The 20,019-nt window shown below is 43.2% G+C and overlaps 1 protein-coding gene across 2 annotated transcripts in view; it reads left to right on the top strand.

The window, feature by feature from the left end:
• Window positions 1–20,019, top strand: part of ZMAT3 (zinc finger matrin-type 3) — a 111,325-nt gene that overhangs the window by 38,558 nt on the left and 52,748 nt on the right. For both annotated transcript variants that reach the window (XM_040349407.1, XM_040349405.1), the window contains 2 exons: window positions 10,977–11,090; window positions 13,899–14,065. In XM_040349407.1, the coding sequence (XP_040205341.1) occupies window positions 10,977–11,090; window positions 13,899–14,065 (281 nt within the window). The remainder of the gene's footprint in view (window positions 1–10,976; window positions 11,091–13,898; window positions 14,066–20,019) is intronic.

The raw sequence follows: 20,019 nt of genomic DNA, 5'->3' as shown, positions 1-20,019 counted from the left end.
ACCAACATTTCTAATCAGTGGACCTCTAGTGGGGAGTGGTTTAAAGCTCATGATTAGGTCTCTGCCTCTGGAGACCTGGAAGCTCATGTCACAGAGCCTGTCTTGGATTGTAAAAGCAGAAAAATAAAACCAGCCCATACAGAGCTTGTGTATAGTCCTGCAGCAGCGCTGCAAACCCCTGGTTTGGTGTGTAAGCTGTGTGGGATGACCAGATCAGAAGAATCAACAGTATGTGCTCCAATCACCAATAAGGAATTCACCACGTGGGGGGATATGGGGTCCCCTTCGGGGAAAAAACTCACCAGATGGTTACTTTAAAATAGCATTTCAGTGTAACACGTCACTGTCAGATGATGGATTGAAACAGCATACCACTCTTATCTCCTTGATCACCGTATAAATATTCACTCTTCCGGGTATTCGGCAGTTATATAAGGGAAGGAAAAATCCACATAGCGCAATATTGTTTCGATAATTTTAATGTTACCCAAAAACATATATACATGCCCCCTTATAAAACATGCGTACCAGATGAATGAAATAGTCAGGCAAAAATATAATTCATGTGGTGTTTGTGCCACTCTCACTGTTAGTAGGACCCCTGAAGACCGCTTAGGTATCCTTCCTGCAGCTTAATTCCTGGTTCCCTCAACGTGTGGAGCGCAAAAACGTCACCTCCGGTCGGGATGCTGGATAGCAGCGCTCTGATGTTTCGTCCGTTCGGACTTCCTCTAAGAGAGATACAACCGCAGGGTTGCACTAAAATAGGGGGGCCAGTGATTAGTACTTTTTCATACTCTGTCTTGGATTGTGCCCGGCCATTTTAGTCATAGACTTCTGCGGTATTGGTGTGGGGTTCTGGGGGGCTGTCCCTTCAGAGAGAGTTGTTGCTTTTCCCCCTTTTCTGGTAAAGCACGTTTTTCTTGATTACCAATTTGCTCTTGAGTTTGACACTGCTTTCTTTTCCTTGCCTGCACCCTTTTCCTTCCCTCTTTCTTGCTATTCCCTTCTTTTTTGCCCCCTCCCATAAACACTGGTTACAGATGGTGTATACAGGGAGTGCAGAATTATTAGGCAAATGAATATTTTGACCACATCATCCTCTTTATGCATGTTGTCTTACTCCAAGCTGTATAGGCTCGAAAGCCTACTACCAATTAAGCATATTAGGTGATGTGCATCTCTGTAATGAGAAGGGGTGTGGTCTAATGACATCAACACCCTATATCAGGTGTGCATAATTATTAGGCAACTTCCTTTCCTTTGGCAAAATGGGTCAAAAGAAGGACTTGACAGGCTCAGAAAAGTAAAAAATAGTGAGATATCTTGCAGAGGGATGCAGCACTCTTAAAATTGCAAAGCTTCTGAAGCGTGATCATCGAACAATCAAGCGTTTCATTCAAAATAGTCAACAGGGTCGCAAGAAGCGTGTGGAAAAACCAAGGCGCAAAATAACTGCCCATGAACTGAGATAAGTCAAGCGTGCAGCTGCCAAGATGCCACTTGCCACCAGATTGGCCATATTTCAGAGCTGCAACATCACTGGAGTGCCCAAAAGCACAAGGTGTGCAATACTCAGAGACATGGCCAAGGTAAGAAAGGCTGAAAGACGACGACCACTGAACAAGACACACAAGCTGAAACGTCAAGACTGGGCCAAGAAATATCTCAAGACTGATTTTTCTAAGGTTTTATGGACTGATGAAATGAGAGTGAGTCTTGATGGGCCAGATGGATGGGCCCGTGGCTGGATTGGTAAAGGGCAGAGAGCTCCAGTCCGACTCAGACGCCAGCAAGGTGGAGGTGGAGTACTGGTTTGGGCTGGTATCATCAAAGATGAGCTTGTGGGGCCTTTTCGGGTTGAGGATGGAGTCAAGCTCAACTCCCAGTCCTACTGCCAGTTTCTGGAAGACACCTTCTTCAAGCAGTGGTACAGGAAGAAGTCTGCATCCTTCAAGAAAAACATGATTTTCATGCAGGACAATGCTCCAGCACACGCGTCCAAGTACTCCACAGCGTGGCTGGCAAGAAAGGGTATAAAAGAAGAAAAACTAATGACATGGCCTCCTTGTTCACCTGATCTGAACCCCATTGAGAACCTGTGGTCCATCATCAAATGTGAGATTTACAAGGAGGGAAAACAGTACACCTCTCTGAACAGTGTCTGGGAGGCTGTGGTTGCTGCTGCACGCAATGTTGATGGTGAACAGATCAAAACACTGACAGAATCCATGGATGGCAGGCTTTTGAGTGTCCTTGCAAAGAAAGGTGGCTATATTGGTCACTGATTTGTTTTTGTTTTGTTTTTGAATGTCAGAAATGTATATTTGTGAATGTTGAGATGTTATATTGGTTTCACTGGTAAAAATAAATAATTGAAATGGGTATATATTTTTTTTTGTTAAGTTGCCTAATAATTATGCACAGTAATAGTCACCTGCACACACAGATATCCCCCTAAAATAGCTAAAACTAAAAACAAACTAAAAACTACTACCAAAAATATTCAGCTTTGATATTAATGAGTTTTTTGGGTTCATTGAGAACATGGTTGTTGTTCAATAATTAAATTAATCCTCAAAAATACAACTTGCCTAATAATTCTGCACTCCCTGTATATCAGATTATGAGGTCACTAGCTTGAGGAGGGTGGAAGATTGGAGAATTGCAAAGGTTCCATGTACATTGGATATGTTGCCTTGGAAGGAGGATTTTTTTCTCATGGTTTGAATTGCAATATATCCTTCAGCTTGATATGTGGAGACATGATGTGTATACTGTTTCTGGGAGCAGGACATCCTTGCTTATTTTTGCTTCCTCACATTTCTCAATGTTATTCATGATATTAGGTATGTCCCGCCACAGTGTGGGAAAGCGTGGGATGCATGTTGGCACAGCTAGTTAGGGTGAACTCTCCCTCATCGGTGGTACCAACGATTGTCATAGGAGATGGAAGGGTGTCCTCATATACGCCAGAAATAGCGGGTAAGTTTAAGGAATACTACGAGGATCTGTATAGTTGGAGGAGTAGATGGGGGATGAAATGGATAGCTTTTTTAGAGACCTGAATCTCCCCCACCTTAACGAGATGGATAGAATAGAGCTAGATAGGCCATTAATGCTAGAGGAGATACAGCGGGTTACCAATGAAATGGTGGGACAGAAATCTCCGGGACCAGATGGGCTTCCAACCGAGATATACCGGCATTACAGGAAGGATTGCTTTATGTTGGTGTACAGACTATCCTTGAGTATATAACATTCCTAAAACCTGTGCTGCTCCCAAAGATATAGATTAAATCAGGATGTCATTATAGAATACAACTACAAATTTGCCTATATGACCTATGATCCATTAAAAAAACAGCTCATGCATTGCAAAGGTCAAACATACTATTTCATCATAAGGCCATTTTCAAATCATTACCCTAATGTGTTCTGACTAAATTGTATGTTACGCTAAGGCTTAGCTTATTGAAAACCAATGCACTGGCACTTATTTGTACATTACACTACAAATAATTTGTAAGGTTGCTATCTGTTTCTGGACAAAGAAGAATCCTACCCCTGCAAAGGGTTCGATTTAATGCTTCGTCAAATTCTCATTTACTCCTTCTTCAGAGTGTCGGTCTCAAGAACCAAAAGGTTATACATTCACACTCTAGGGAACCAAACAATGGAGCAGTCATAAGGTCTATGTTGAGGCGCGTTTAAGCAGCATGCTTGCAAAGTGCATTACCAAAATCAATGCACTTAGAAATAAGTCCTGCAGCCACTATTGAAGAAAACTCAGATAGGCAGGTAAACAACTTTGCAGCATAATTCTCTCTTTTTACTAATTTGCCCACTGCTCCGTCTTCGCTGGTACTATGCTGTTGTAATCATACAAGGCAAAAAATGGATTATCAAAAATTACAAGGGCCCAGGCACTTACAGAGTTAATCAGTCCTTCCTGCAGGTATTGGATGCTTGTTGAGAATTTGCCCCAATACCCCGAAGAAGTTGTCCTTTGGCAACTTTGCATAATTCAAAACATGGATATCAAATTGGGATGGTCTTCAGGGGAGTGTAATAGGGAACCTTAAAGGGTGTTGTAAAGGTAACTTTTTTCCCTAAATAGCTTCCTTTACCTTAGTGCAGTCCTCCTTCACTTACCTCATGCTTTGATTTTGCTTTTAAGTTTCCTTATTTTTTCTAAGAAATCCTCACTTCCTGTTCTTCTGTCTGTAACTCCACACAGTAATGCAAGGCTTTCTCCCTGGTGTGGAGAAAGCCTCTTGAGGGGGGAGGGGGCGAGCAGAAGGGTCAGAACACTCTCTAACACACAGCTCCTTTCTCTATCTGCAAAGTAGAGAGTGTCCTGACTTGCCTGCTTGCCCCCCCCCCCTTCAAGAGGCTTTCTCCACACCAGGGAGAAAGCCTTGCATTACTGTGTGTAGTTACAGACAGAAAAACAGGAAGTGAGGATTTCTCAGAAGAAATAAGGACATTTAAAAGCAAAATGGAAGGATGAGGTAAGTGAAGGAGGACTGTACTAAGGTAAAGGAAGCTATTTAGGGGAACATTTTTTTACTTTTACAACCCCTTTAATAGGGAACTGTTAAATGTGAAATCATAACTGCCGTTGCAGTCTGGCTGCCTACTTCCAGCACAGGACCTGGTTACATTGGGAAACACGCCAACACCCAGTCAAGGGGTAACAATGCCCTTTATTTAAACACCAGGGAATTATTTAATCCCTTACAAGTCAGGATCTGTTAAAATGTTTGTCCAACTGCTTTCCCACTTGGATACAATTTTATTATTACACCTTTACCCATCCAGTGCCACAACAGTATTCTCTGTCTTTTTTTGGTTGCATATATATAGTGCCTTGAAACAGTATTCATACCCCTTGAAATTTCCCACATTTTGTCATGTTACAACCAAAAATGTAAATGTATTTTATTGGGATTTTATGTGATAAACCAACACAAAGTGGTACATAGTTGTGAATTTGATGGAAAATGATAAATGGTTTTCAAAATGTTTATAAATACATATCTAAAACGTGTGGCGTGCATTTGTATTCAGCCCACTTTACTCTGATACTCCCTAACTAAAATCTAGGGGAACCAATTGCCTTCAGAAGTCACCTAATTAGTAAATAGAGTCCACCTGTGTAATTTAATCTCAGTATAAATACAGCTGTTCTGTGAAGCCCTCTGATGTTTGCTAAATAATCGTAGTAAACAGCATTATGAAAGCCAAGGAATATACCAGACAAGTCGGGGATAAATTTGTAGAAGTTTAAAGCAGAGTTAGGTTATACAAAAATATCCCAAGCTTTGAACATCTCACTGTTCAATCCATCAGTCGAAAATGGAAAGAGTATGGCACAACTGCAAACCTACCAAGACATGGCCATCCACCTAAACTCACAGGCCAGGCAAGGAGAGTATTAATCAGAGAAGCAGCCAAGAGGCCCATTGAAACTCTGGAGGAGCTGCAGAGATCCACAGGACAACTATTATGCTGCGTACACACGATAGGTTAGTCTGATGAAAACGGTCTGATGGACCGTTTTCATCAGACCAAACCGATCGTGTGTGGGCCCCATAGGTTATTTATCCATAGGTTAAAAAAATAGGAACTTGTTTTAAAATTATCTGATGGATAAAAAACCTATAGAAAAAAAACAATCGTCTGTGGGTACGTCCATCGGTTAAAAATCCATGCATGCTCAGAATCAAGTCGACGCATGCTTGGAAGCATTGAACTTAATTTTTTTCAGCACGTCTTTGTGTTTTACGTCACCGCGTTCTGACACAATGGTTTTTTTAACTGATGGTGTGTAGGCACGACTGATCATCAGTCAGCTTCATCAAATAAATGATGGAAAAATTCATCAGACCGTTTTCATCAGACTAACGGATCGTGTGTACAGGGCATTAGTTGTACACTACACAAATCTGGCCTTTATGGAAGAATGGCAGGAACAAAGCCATTGTTAAAAGAAAGCCATAAGAAGTCCCGTTTGAAGTTTGGGAGAAGCCATGTGGGTGGGGGACACAGCAAACATGTCAAAGAACGTGCTCTGGTCAGGTGAGACCTGTCAGGACTATTGGGGTTAAAAGAATATATGGCCTTTATATTATATATATATATATATATATATATATATATATATATATGCTATGAGCAAACCGGAAGCCATCTTGTGTAAAGGAGATTTTTTTTAAAAGAGGTCAACTTTAGTTTATTGTCTTTGAAACTAAGGAACTCTCAATAGAAGGTTTTAATTGTATTATGTAAAGTTCTCTTAAGATCATAATTTCTCTTTCTGTCAGCCTTTAACCGCCCGCCGCACGACTATATACGTCCGCAAAATGGCACGGACAGGCAGAAGGGCGTATATATACGTCCTTGCCTTCTAGCGGGTCGGGGGTCCAATCGGGACCCCCTCCGCTGCGTGTGGCGGGCGGCTTACCTTACCGAGCGATCCGACTCGAGGGGGCGGCTGTTCGTTTCCGTCTGCCCCCTCGTGATCGCTTCCAGCCAATCCCGTGAGCCGCCGCCGTGTCACTTCCTCTACCTGTAAAATGTAAACATAGGCAGAGGAAGTGATGCAGCTCTCATCTCGGCGGTATTTTCAAACCGCCAAGATGAGAGAAGAGTCGCACCTAACACTACACTGACACCACACACTCAGGCACATTTAACCCCATTCCGATCACCCCCCCCCCACCCCCCTGTCACACTGTCACTGAATGCAGTGATCATATATGTACTGATCACTGCATTTAGTGTCAGTGTGACAGTTAGTGTGACAGGCAGTTAGTGTTAGGTCCAGGGTAGCCCCGTACCCCCCCTAATAAAGTTTTAACCCCTTGATCACCGCCCTAGTTAACCCTTTCACTCCCTATTGCCAGTGTCACTAAGCGATCATTTTTCTGATCGTTGTATTAGTGTCACTGTTGCCGCTAGGAAGCTAATTTTTTTTTATTGGGATTTTTTTTTACTAAAGACATGTGGCTAAATAAATTTTGGCCTAAATGTTTGACTAAAATTTAGTTTATTCAATTTTTCTTATAACAAAAAGTAAAAAATATAGATTTTTTTTCAAAAATGTCGCTCTATTTTTGTTTAATAGCGAAAAAAATAAAAATCGCAGAGGCAATCAAATACCATAAAAAAAAAGCTCTATTTGTGGGAAGAAAAGGACGCAAATTTTGTTTGGGAGCCACGTCGCACGACCGCGCAATTGTCTGTTAAAGCGACGCAGTGCCGAATTGTAAAAACGCCTCTGGGCATTTAGCAGCATATTGGTCCGGGGCTTAAGTGGTTAAAGATGAGAAAATGGTAAGAGACTCATATTTCACATGAGCTTACAGAACTAAATTTTCTTTGCATGAAGGAGAGAAGGGGGCTTATTAAAATATGACCAAATGAAACGTATTATAATATTACTCAAGTACAAGGTAATATATTAGCCAAAGTTACGTGGTTGGTAATGATATTATATTGAAGTACTTATATAGATAATTAAGTGAATAATGTCACATATATTGTTTTATTTTAATAATAATTTTTCTTTCATAATATTTTTCATAATGTATTGTGTGGATATTCATAAAAACCTATATTACATATATATTATAATAAGGATTACAATTATGAGATCCTATGAAAAGTTTGAAAGTATTAGTATCTTCGGGACACCTACTTGATGCTTCTCAAAACAACATAATTCTTAAAGCGGAGCTCCACCCTAAAGTGGAACTTCCGCTTATCGGAACCCTCCCCCCCTCAGGTGTCACATTTGACACCTTTCAGGGGGAGGGGGTGCAGATACCTGTCTAAGACCCCGTCCCCCCGTTGTGTTCTGGGAAAAACACGGCTCCCAGAACACAGCAGGGGACCCGTGAGGACGGCGCATGCGCCGTAGGAAACCGGGCAGTGAAGCCGCAATTCTTCACTTCCTGGTTCCTTCACTGAGGATAACGGTGGGGGCAGCAGAGTGATGAGCGATCGCTTGTCCTCTGCTGCCGACGGCGCTGGACTCCAGGACAGGTAAGTGTCCTAATATTAAAAGTCAGCAGCTGCAGTATTTGTAGCTGCTGGCTTTTAATATTTTTTTTCGGCGGAGATCCGCTTTAAGTCCCGGTGAAATATTTTTCTGTTTATTTTACCTTTTAGGTAATTGAAGTTTGTTTGAGCATATGCTTGACTAATCCAATCAATATAGGCAGTTCAGTTTTGAGTGGAGAAAATTCTAACTGCAGTATAAATTTGTTTCGCTTTTAAAACAAGGGAAACACATATATTGTCATATCTCACAAAACTGACTTCAAAGTCTTATGCCGCGTACACACCATCACTTTATGTGATGAAAAAAAATGTCGTTTTTAAAAACGTCACTTTAATTGACCGTGTGTGGGGGAAAACGTCGTTTTATGTCTTGTAAAAAACGACCAAAAAAAATTGAAGCATGCTTCAATTTTATGTGTCGTTTTTCAAAAGTGCACTTTTTACTTCACAGAAATTGACCGTGTGTAGCAAAAAACATCGTTTTCTAAGACGTTTTTTCATCCACGCATGCCCAGAAGCTACTTATGAAGCGAGCTTCAATGGTAAAACGTGGTGGAACGTAACCTCACTTTGCAAGAACATTGTGAGAAAAACGATGGTGTGTAGGCAACTTCGTCTTTGAAAATTGAAGTTTCAAAAACGTAATTTTTTACTTCACAGAAAGTGTCGTTTTTTTTCATCACATAAAGTGATGGTGTGTACGCGGCATTAGAATTGGATTGGTTATTGTATGCGTTGAAAAAAAGATTTGTTCTTAATTTAAAAATAAGTCTTGATTAAATTATCAATCCCTGTGCACAGTATAACATTTTGTCTGCGCATTTTTAAAGTGTAAGCTAGAAGGTCTGTTTGTTTTAAGAAGTAATCACCAGAGCTAAAATCAACACCATTTGTTTTTATAAGTCCGTTAAGTCACAGAAAACTAATCACTAAAAGTTACCAAGTCTAAATTTATCAAGTTATCATTTAAGTATTGAATTATGGTATTTTGTAATAAGAGCTTCAATAGAAATGTGATTATCATTTGTATTCCCATATATATATATATATTTTATATTTAAAAGTATATCCATTTTTTTGTATTATCACAAAATATACCTGATATTATTTTGGCCTGAATTTTTAGTTAATAAAATATATACTTATCTTCAAAATAGCTCGGATAAACTAACTTGAATTACTTGGTTGTAATTGTGGAAAAATGTAAAATCTCCCAAAACAAAGATTTGCATAATTTCATAAATACAATATTAGTATAAACATTCTGATAGACCAAAACTGAACTTTTTGGCCTAAAAGAAAAACGCTATTAGGTAGATTCAGGTACGGCCGTGCAATGTTAAGACGGTGTAGCCTAGCGTGTTTACACTACGCCGCCTTAAGTAAGAGAGGCAAGTACATGATTCTCAAAGCACTTACCTCCTTACTTAGGGAGGCGTAGTGTAATCGCGGTGGGCGTAAGGGCGCCTAATTCAAATTGGTTGGAGGGGGGCGTGTTGTATGGTAATGAGGCTTGACCTCAAGTTTTTTGACGTTTTTTACTACTGCACATGCGCCAGGCGCCTACATTTCCCAGTGCGAATTGCGGCTAAGTACGCCGTACGGGCCTATTGATTTTGACGTGGATGTAAACGACGTAACTCCCGATTCGCGGACGACTTGCGCAAACGACGTAAAAAATTCGAACCTTGTGGCGGGAACGGCGGCCATACTTTAACAATGTTATTCCACCTCATAGGTGGAATAACTTTAGGCCGCCTAAGGCCTTACGGAAACGACGTAATACGACTGCGGCGGCCGGGCGTACGTTCGTGAATCGGTGTACAATCTAATTTACATAATCTACGCCGGCCGCAATGGAAGCTCTACCTAGCGGCCATCCGAAAAATTGCAATCTAAGATAGGACGGTGCAAGCCGTATCTCTGTTTGAGCATACGCTTAAACATACGGCGGCGTAGATTCAGAGTTAGATCGGCTTATCTACTGATAAGCCGGCCTAACTCTTTCTGAATCTACCTATTTGTGTGGCGGAAAACTAACACTTCACATCACCCTGAACACACCATCCGTGAACATGGTGGCAGCATCATGTTGTAGGGATGCTTTTTTTCAGCAGGGACAGGGAAGCTGGTCGAAGTTGATAGGAAGATGGATGGAGCCAAACACAATCTTAGAAGAAAACCTGTTAGACTCTGCAAAAGACTTGAGACTGGGGCAGAGGTTCACCTTCCAGCAGTACAACAACCCTAAACATACAACCACAGCTACAATGTAATGGTTTAGATCAAAGCATATTTATGTGTTAGAATGGCGCAGTCAAAGTCCAGACCTAAATCCAATTGAGACTCTGTGGCAAGACTTGAAAATTGCTGTTCACAGATGCTCTCCATCCAATCTGACAGAGCTTGAGCTATTTTGCAAAGAAGAATGGGCAAAAATGTCACTCTCTAGATGTGCAAAGCTGGTAGAGACATCCCCAAAAAGACTTGCAGCTGCAATTACAGTGAAAGGTCATTGGTATTGACTTATGGGGGCTAAATACAAATGCACGCCACACTTGTCAGATATTTATTTGCAAATGATTTTTAAAACCATTTATCATTTTCTTTCCACTTCACAATTATGGATCACTTTAGGGTGTTCTATCACATAAAATCCCCAAAAAATACATTTACGTTTTTGGTTGTAACATGACAAAGTGTGGAAAATGTCAAGGTGTATGTTCTGGGAATGATAAGCATGATATTAATAAGTGTTAATAATTACTGTTAATTGTTATAGTAAACCAAGGGAGTATCTATATAGTCCAAACAAAGTTGACTTTTTGTTAGCAAAAGACAGCAACAGCTTTATCCAATACACAGATGTATGAAGATGCCTAAATTTGTTCATATATTTTTCTTAGGGCAAAAACCACAGCAAGAAATTACGCAATTACTGTGCATCAAGTAGCTGTCCTGCTTCATCAAGACTGAATCAAACTTTAGAAACCGTATCACCGGGATCATCATCACCAAATGTAAGAGATTGGCTTACACTCTATACAAATATTGGAGATTATTTGGAGAATATACGTTATGAAGTACTATTGCGCCTTTCTAGATGCTATGTTGCAAATAATAAAATATGACCATAAACATCTAATACAGAAAAACAGGGGACAAAGACTAGAGGATGGGTCTCAGTGGCTCACAGTTTAGGTGCTGGACTTGTGCTCCTGGTGATAGATTATGAGTTTTGAGACTAATGCCATGTACACACAACCATTTTTAATGTTCTAGAAAAAACGATTTTTTTTTCGACGTGATTCTTGTCAAGCCTGCCTTGCATACACACGATTGTGAAAAAAAATGCTTGAGCAAAGCGCGGTGATGTACAACACGTACGACGGCACTATAAAGGGGAAGTTACATTCGGATGGTGCCACCCTTTGGGCTGCTTTTGCTGATTTTGTGTTAGTAAAGGTTTGGTGAGAGACGATTCGCGCTTTTCAGTCTTCGTACTTTTCAGTCTGTTACAGCATGACGAATGTGCTATCTCCATTACAAATGCTAGTTTTACCAGAACAAGTGCTCACGTTTCATAACTTTCTTCTGAGCATGCACGTTTTTCCCCCCGTCGTTAATGCATACACGATGTGAAAAACAACGAGAAAAATTAGAGCATGTTCTGCATTTTTAATGGCAATTTTTCACGTCGAGAAAAATGCTCTGGAGCTAATGCCGCGTACACACAATCATTTTTCAGCATGAAAAAAACGTCGCTTTTAAAAAACGTCATTTAAAATGATCGTGTGTGGACTGCACATCGTTTTTCAGTTTCTGAAAAAACGACAATTTTTTTCCCCAAACATGCTGCATTTTTTAACGTCGTTTTAAAAAAATGACGTTTTTCGGGTTGTAAAAAATTATCGTGTGTGGGGAAAAAACCCGCACATGCTCAGAAGCAAGTTATAAGATGGGAGCGCTCGTTCTGGTAAAACTTCCGTTCATAATGGAGTAAGCACATTCAACACGCTGTAACAGACAAAAAAGCGCAAATCGTCTTTTACTAACAAGGAATCAGCTAAAGCAGCCCAAAGGCGAATAGAACTTCCCCTTTAGAGTGCCTTTGTACGTGTTGTACGTCACCGCACTTTGTTCATAATTTTTTTTAAATGATGTGTGTGGGCAACGTCGTTTTTAATGATGACGTTGGAAAAACGTCGTTTTTTGGACATGCTGAAAAACAACATTTTCTTTCATGCTGAAAAATAATCGTGTGTACGTGGCATTATACACAATCGTTTTTAATGACCAATTTAAAAAAATTGCATTTTCACGTCATGAAAAACGGTTGTGTGTACGCGGCATAAGGCTCGGTTCAGACTGCTGCGCTGCAAATTTGTTCCGTTTTTTGTCCTGTATGAGGTGTGAATTTACCGTAAATTTACAGCGATTTTACCGCAAATTTAGGGCCGGTTCACACTGCTGTGAATTCTATTGCAAATTTGATCTGTTGCGATTGCTCAAATTCCCAAGTAATTTTACTAACACAGTTTTGCATGAGTGCCGTTCACATCATTGCATTGCGAATCTAAGCTGCGTTAAAAAAAGATCCTGTGCGAGTTTGATCCATGTGCGATGAGAATTTAGCGCTATAGACTGGCATTCCCTGAAATCGTGGCAAAATCTTGGTAAAATCACGTGATTTTGAAGTCACAGTAGTGTGAATCGGCCCTTGCTGTGATTTTACCGCAAATTTCAGGAGTTGGACATTCTGCGATTTATGTTCTAGTCAATGGAATAATAATGTAAAAAAAAAAAAGGTGTTAACTTTCTGTGTATTTTCTGTTTTTTTGTGGAGATTAGTGTGGTGGAATTCCACATATGTGAACCATCAATGCGATTCCAGACTGATTTACATTGATGTCTATGGAGACTAAATTCGCAACGCAACGCTGTAAACTCGCAGAAAACCCTTTTTTTTATCGCAACGCATTAGTAGAGGAATCGCAGCGCATGTATGTGAACGACTGTCATTGAAAACAATGACTTTATGGATGACATGCAAATTTAGAATGTTTTTGACGCATCACATTCGTTATGAACTCGCATCAGTGTGAACCGGGCCTAAGACAGGTTTCCTTTAGGGCCAGTTCACCCCAGATGCAGTTGCGTGCAGTTCCGTTTTTTCTGCACCAATACAGTCAGTTCCGGTCAGTTTCTGCACCGGAAACTGACTGCATAGTGTGAACTAGAGCCATTGGAATACATGGAAACACTGTGCATGCATTTTTAGGGCCAGTTCACACCAGATACAGTCCAGTACGTTTTTCTTCTGCAGCAAAAACGCAGGGAAAGTAGGTTATATGGTTTTCAATTGCATAGTTCACACCAGTACTTGCAGTTCCAGTGTGTTCCAGTTCCAGAAAAAAATAGAACATGCTGCATTTTACCTGCACTGCACTGTACTGGAACGCTGTAAAACGCATCAAAAACACACTGGAAAGCACCTAAATGCACCAAAAACGCACTGGAACACACTTGTCCTTATCTAAGGTTAATAAAAAAAGAGGGCTGAAAAAAAGCACTGGACTGCATCAAAAACTTACCAAAAACGCACTTTGGTTTTTCTCAACCAAAAGTGGAGTTACGCTTTAAGCTTCATGGGAATGGTAAACATTTACCAAGAATTAGGAAGTCAGGCTTTTGGTTACATTTTGAGCCTTTCTGTCTTTGAGTACATTGTTCTTTTTTTTATATTCTTACCAATTGTCTTTTGATAATGTATTTTCTGAAATGGCATCCATACCAAACAAAAAAATCACACCTATCTTGGTTTTTAGGTTACAGCCCCAAAATGTGGGGGTCGTGTGATCCTTGCCACTGAGAATGATTACTGCAAACTGTGTGATGCTTCATTCAGCTCTCCAGTGGTGGCCCAAGCACATTACCAGGGAAAAAACCATGCTAAGAGGCTTCGACTGGCAGAGACCCCCGTCAACTCGTTGATGTAAGTTTCCATGTGTATGGTGATGTTTTTTTAATGTGGTCCCCTTGCTTAAGGTATCTTTCACATGGGCCTAGCTGTTGACTATTTGTGGTGGATTGTGTTGGACCAGTATGGACCAGTCCAGTGGCCATTGACAGATTTAGACAGTTGGCTGAGGCAGTTAAAATGTTTATTAGGGCCCATTTACACTTGCTTAGACTTTAACTCATATTAAAGAGCCTATAACCACTTCAGCCCGGAAGGATTTACCCCCTTAATGACCAGGCCATTTTTTGCGATACGGCAATGCGTCGCTTTAACTGATAATTGCGCAATGTTGTACCCAAACAAAATTGATGTCCTTTTTCCCACAAATAGAAATTTATTTTGGTGGTATTTGTTCAGCTCTGTGGTTTTTATTTTTTGTGCTATAAACAAAAAAAAGGCCCACAATTTTGAAAAAAATATATATTTTTTTTACTTTTTGCTATAATAAATATCCCCCAAAATTAAAAAAAAAAAGTAATTTCTTCATCAGTTTAGGCCAATATGTATTCTTCTACATATTTTTCTTCCAATACAGTGATAAGTGCTAAAAAAAATACACTGATCAATGTATAAATGACACTGGCAGGAAGGGGTAGTTAATACTAGGGGCGATTAAGGGGTTAAATGTGTTCCCTGGGTGTGTTCTAACGGTGTGGGGGCTGGACTCACTGGAACACCACAGAGATCGCTGTTCCCGATCACTGGAAACAGCAGATCTCCATGTTGTCTCCTGTCAGAACAGTGATCCGCTTTATTTACATAGGCAAATCCCTGTTCTGCCTGTGTACTGCAATGGCGGGTCGCCAGGTGGAGATCGAGTCTGCGGGACCCGCAGGCACGCTCCCGCGCCCACAGTGTCACATGCACGGACCGGTACAGGACAGGTACGGGGGTTTGCGTAATCAAGCCGACCTGCTGCTGTATATTTACAAGTGGTTAACATGCTGTTTTTGATGCTTCTGCAATGCCTTTTTGAAGCTTTAATGAAGCCTGGATTTTCACCTACCACAAGTGGATGGGACTTCAGTCTCCACTTGTATACCCCAGGGATGGGGGGCAGTTGGCCCAGATCCCCAATAGCATGATGAACTGAGCCCAGTCACCCTGTCTTCTCTCCAGCGGCTGAAAGGACTCCAGGGAGAAGGGCCAGTCCAGGCCTCTCCCCAGCGGCAGGCATGTTCTCTGAGAGAGGCAGAGGTTGGCTGGGTGAGTAATGCTCTGTTTGGAGCAATTTATTTGGGGTACTGTGTGGATACCGGCATTGGGGGACTGGAACTATTGACTAACTTCAGAGTCAACCCGTCTGGGGTCTCCTCCTGTGTTAGTCTCCTGCCGAAAGGGGAGATATGTGACAGACCTAGCTGCGACAGAGGCTTTTGGAGAGGACTGAATGCGAGCCTCCTGCCTTACGATTATGGGCCAGGGCCTCAAAACAGGAAGACGGATGGGTTATCCCGGCAGACAGACCTGGAACCTTAAGACTACTTTTCCAACATCCTCGAGTTGACCCGTTCGGGGTCCCACGGTGGCTGTTGGACTGTTTCCCAGGGGGGAGTATTGTCATGGACTTTGGAATACTGAAGTGTATCTCCTTGAAATCTTTTACACAGTGGGGGGTCTTCTGCCCTGTCTTAATGCTACCCCCCTCTAGACGTCTCCATGGTCTGGAGGAAAAGCATTTTTCTGTGTCTGGCTGTTTGTGTACATTGATTGCCCCCTGGGGCTTCTGTCTCATTACACATAGCAGTCCTTCTATTCAAGCTATCGGACCAATCCCTGCTGACCCTGTTTCAAGTCCTCATTTGCATGGCTAAGAGGACCTAATTGAGAACTACAATGTACTTTACAATTGACCAATAGGAAAGCGGTTGTTGGGGGCGGGGTGTTCGAACTGCTGTTTAAAAGTGTGTTGTGTGCATCCAGATAAAGAGTTTTCCTGTTTGAACTTACATACAGCCTGCCTGGTGTTTGTTCTGATGGATTTCGAACGGCACATAGCTGTAGTTCGAATCCCGGAACCTTGGATGACCGAACCATCAGACGTTGCGATCTGCAATCTGATTCAATAGGAGCAGAGGAGTGTCGGGAGAGTGGAACCGAGCGAGCAAGGGTCTCGTTACACAAAGCAAACACACATGTGAACAGGACAGTAAGCTTACCATTTTATTTAGTGACAGGTACTTTGAGTGACATTAAAGTGCTTTAAAAAAACGTGTCCAATGCCACATTTGAAGCAAGTGTAAACAAGCCCTTAAACTGCCCAGTTTTGCTGCCTCATGGTGAACAAGGGACCTTAAAGTCTAGATTCCTCTTCTTATCAGAGCTGAGCAGGTCAGGAAAAAGCTTGGATCATGTGCAATACTAGAGTACGTTTTTAATTGTTTTATTCTGCATGGTAATATGTTTGATGGGAAAAGAAACAAAGGGGGTGATGTATGGGCTGTCCTCCAATCTTGCTGTGGGGAGAATCATAGTTCATAACCACAACCTTGCTCCTAATGCCTGAGTTGCCTGTGCAGCTTTCTGCACTAACTGTAATAATGATCTGCCAACAAGGTGGCACAAATAGCAGAAAGGGAGAATGGCTTTTTCGAACGTCAGATCACATTTAATTTGTGCTTTACCATATAGAACTAGTGTTCCTGTAGCCAAAACAGCAGAATAAGAGCAGGCAACATTTGGATACAATGTATTTTACAATTTGGGTAAAGATTGTTTTGCTTTGTCTTGTTATCTTTATTCATTAAATACAAAAAAGGTACAGCGCTAAAAATATTGAGTGATAATAACCAAATACAGTAGGTGAACCCGATTTTGTGTCAATCTCGCTCTCTTTCTCGGCGAGATTGAGCACCTACGAGCCCCATCGCGGGAGCCAGCGCCGAGCTGGCTTGCCGCGATGGAGACAGAGCCGTCATAGAAGCGACGGGAGATCCGACTTGGATTCCCGCCAATTCTACACGTGTGCGGCGTTTGTTATGAATCCTGAGGGGGAAGTCCCCGCCGGATTTTAAATAAAAATCCGGCATGGGTCCCCCCTCAGGAGCATACCGGGCCCTTAGGTCTGTTATGGGTTGTAAGGAGAGCCCCCCTACGCCGAAAAAACGGCGTAGGGGGTCCCCCTACAATCCATACCAGACCCGTATCCAAAGCACGCTACCTGGCCAGCCAGGAAGGGAGTGGGGACGAGCGAACGCCCCCCCCCTCCTGAGCCGTACCAGGCTGCATGCCCTCAACATGGGGGGGTTGGGTGCTCTGGGGCAGGGGGGCGCACTGCGGCCCCCCCACCTCAGAGCACCCTGTCCCCATGTTGATGAGGACAGGGCCCCTTCCCGACAACCCTGGCCGTTGGTTGTCGGGGTATGCGGGCGGGAGGCTTATCGGAATCTGGGAGCCCCCTTTAATAAGGGGGCCCCCAGATACCGGCCCCCCACCCTAAGTGAATGAGTATGGGGTACATCGTACCCCTACCCATTCACCTGCAAGAAAAGTGGTAAAAACACAAATAAACCACACAGTGTATTAAAATATTTTATTTTTCTGCTCCGGAGGCCGCCCCCTGTCTTCTTTATTAGCTCTTTTACCAGGGGGGGCTTCTTCTTTGACGTCTTCGGGTGGGTGGGGGCCGCCGTCTGGTTCTCTTCCACCGCCGGGTGGGGTGGCTTTTAAAAAAAGCCCCCACCCCCCCGGCGGGTTTCCTCCGGCGTCTTCGGCGGGGCTCTTCTTCTTCCGCTATCCCGACGGGTCTTCTCCGCTATCCGGGGGGTCTCGCCGCTCTCCGCTGTTGACTCGTCGCACCCCGGTTCTTCGTCTCGCAGTCCGGTCCCTTCTTCCGTGCTGTACGTCTTCTTCCGCGCTGTGACGTCATGTTCTTCACTTCTCTTCTTCTCCCGATGTTGACTCGCCGGTCCTCCTCGCTGAAATGACGGATGCGCGCCTTGCATCGGACCTATATAGGCCTCACAGTCCCATCATGCTCTGTACCTACCCATGTGGTAGGTATCACATGGGTAGGTACAGAGCATGATGGGACTGTGAGGCCTATATAGGTCCGATGCAAGGCGCGCATCCGTCATTTCAGCGAGGAGGACCGGCGAGTCAACATCGGGAGAAGAAGAGAAGTGAAGAACATGACGTCACAGCGCGGAAGAAGACGTACAGCACGGAAGAAGGGACCGGACTGCGAGACGAAGAACCGGGGTGCGACGAGTCTACAGCGGAGAGCGGCGAGACCCCCCGGATAGCGGAGAAGACCCGTCGGGATAGCGGAAGAAGAAGAGCCCCGCCGAAGACGCCGGAGGAAACCCGCCGGGGGGGGTGGGGGCTTTTTTAAAAGCCACCCCCCCCGGCGGTGGAAGAGAACCAGACGGCGGCCCCCACCCACCCGAAGACGTCAAAGAAGAAGCCCCCCCCTGGTAAAAGAGCTAATAAAGAAGACAGGGGGCGGCCTCCGGAGCAGAAAAATAAAATATTTTAATACACTGTGTGGTTTATTTGTGTTTTTACCACTTTTCTTGCAGGTGAATGGGTAGGGGTACGATGTACCCCATACTCATTCACTTAGGGTGGGGGGCCGGTATCTGGGGGCCCCCTTATTAAAGGGGGCTCCCAGATTCCGATAAGCCTCCCGCCCGCATACCCCGACAACCAACGGCCAGGGTTGTCGGGAAGGGGCCCTGTCCTCATCAACATGGGGACAGGGTGCTCTGAGGTGGGGGGGCCGCAGTGCGCCCCCCTGCCCCAGAGCACCCAACCCCCCCATGTTGAGGGCATGCAGCCTGGTACGGCTCAGGAGGGGGGGGGGGGCGCTCGCTCGTCCCCACTCCCTTCCTGGCTGGCCGGGTAGCGTGCTTTGGATACGGGTCTGGTATGGATTGTAGGGGGACCCCCTACGCCGTTTTTTCGGCGTAGGGGGGCTCTCCTTACAACCCATAACAGACCTAAGGGCCCGGTATGCTCCTGAGGGGGGACCCATGCCGGATTTTTATTTAAAATCCGGCGGGGACTTCCCCTTCAGGATTCATAACAAACGCCGCACACGTGTAGAATTGGCGGGAATCCAAGTCGGATCTCCCGTCGCTTCTATGACGCGCTTGCTGGGATGTGCTGTCACTATTCCAGTGAGTGCAAGATGTCGGCGAGATCTCGGCACCGTGTCGCCGAGTATCAGCGCGACGCTGTCGTGCTAAAAGCACAATATCACAAACACCTACTGTAAGTGAAAAATAGTGACAAATTCAAAAGAATGCGAATAAGATGATATAAAATAAACGTTTGAAACCAATATTATATCAATGTAAAAGTCCCAAGTAGTGTGTCTGATTGGGAAGACTATAATCATCCCTGTGTCTTATTGACCGCTGATATACCGTGTTTCCCCGAAAATAAGACAGGGTCTTATATTATTTTTGTCTACAAAAAACACACTAGGGCTTATTTTCGGGGTAGGGCTTAATTATATTACGGTATGTACAATGACAATCTTAAAGTAGATGTAACCATAAAAAAAACCCTGTTCCTTTAAAGCACAGTGCTTGTGCTGTGTAATTTACCCATCTGTACAGTATATTCTAAAAATCCTGGAATAAAACAATAAAACATTTTTTTAAAGTTCCTGTGTCCCCTGTGTTCTCTCTCTCCCCACCCCCCCCTGTCAGGTCAGGAGTAAATTTTCAACATCGTTTTAAAAACATCTTGGTTAAAGTCCTTTTAAAATTTATGTAATCCGTTTTATAAAAGGATCACACTGGTATAAGGTGCAGTGTGTCTCCCATTGCAAATGTCTCATGGAAAATACCTTTCCTGACGCATTCATGGCAGCACACACTGGGTTGTGACTCCGCCCCCACAACCTGACAGGATTGGTTAGATATAAATTTGAAGGGGAGACGCCCCGCACCATTCTCTTTTTTTATCCTCACCTGACA

Source organism: Rana temporaria, chromosome 4 (genome assembly GCF_905171775.1).
Source record: "Rana temporaria chromosome 4, aRanTem1.1, whole genome shotgun sequence".
Taxonomy (NCBI): domain Eukaryota; kingdom Metazoa; phylum Chordata; class Amphibia; order Anura; family Ranidae; genus Rana; species Rana temporaria.
This window is presented reverse-complemented; position numbering and strand designations above follow the sequence as displayed.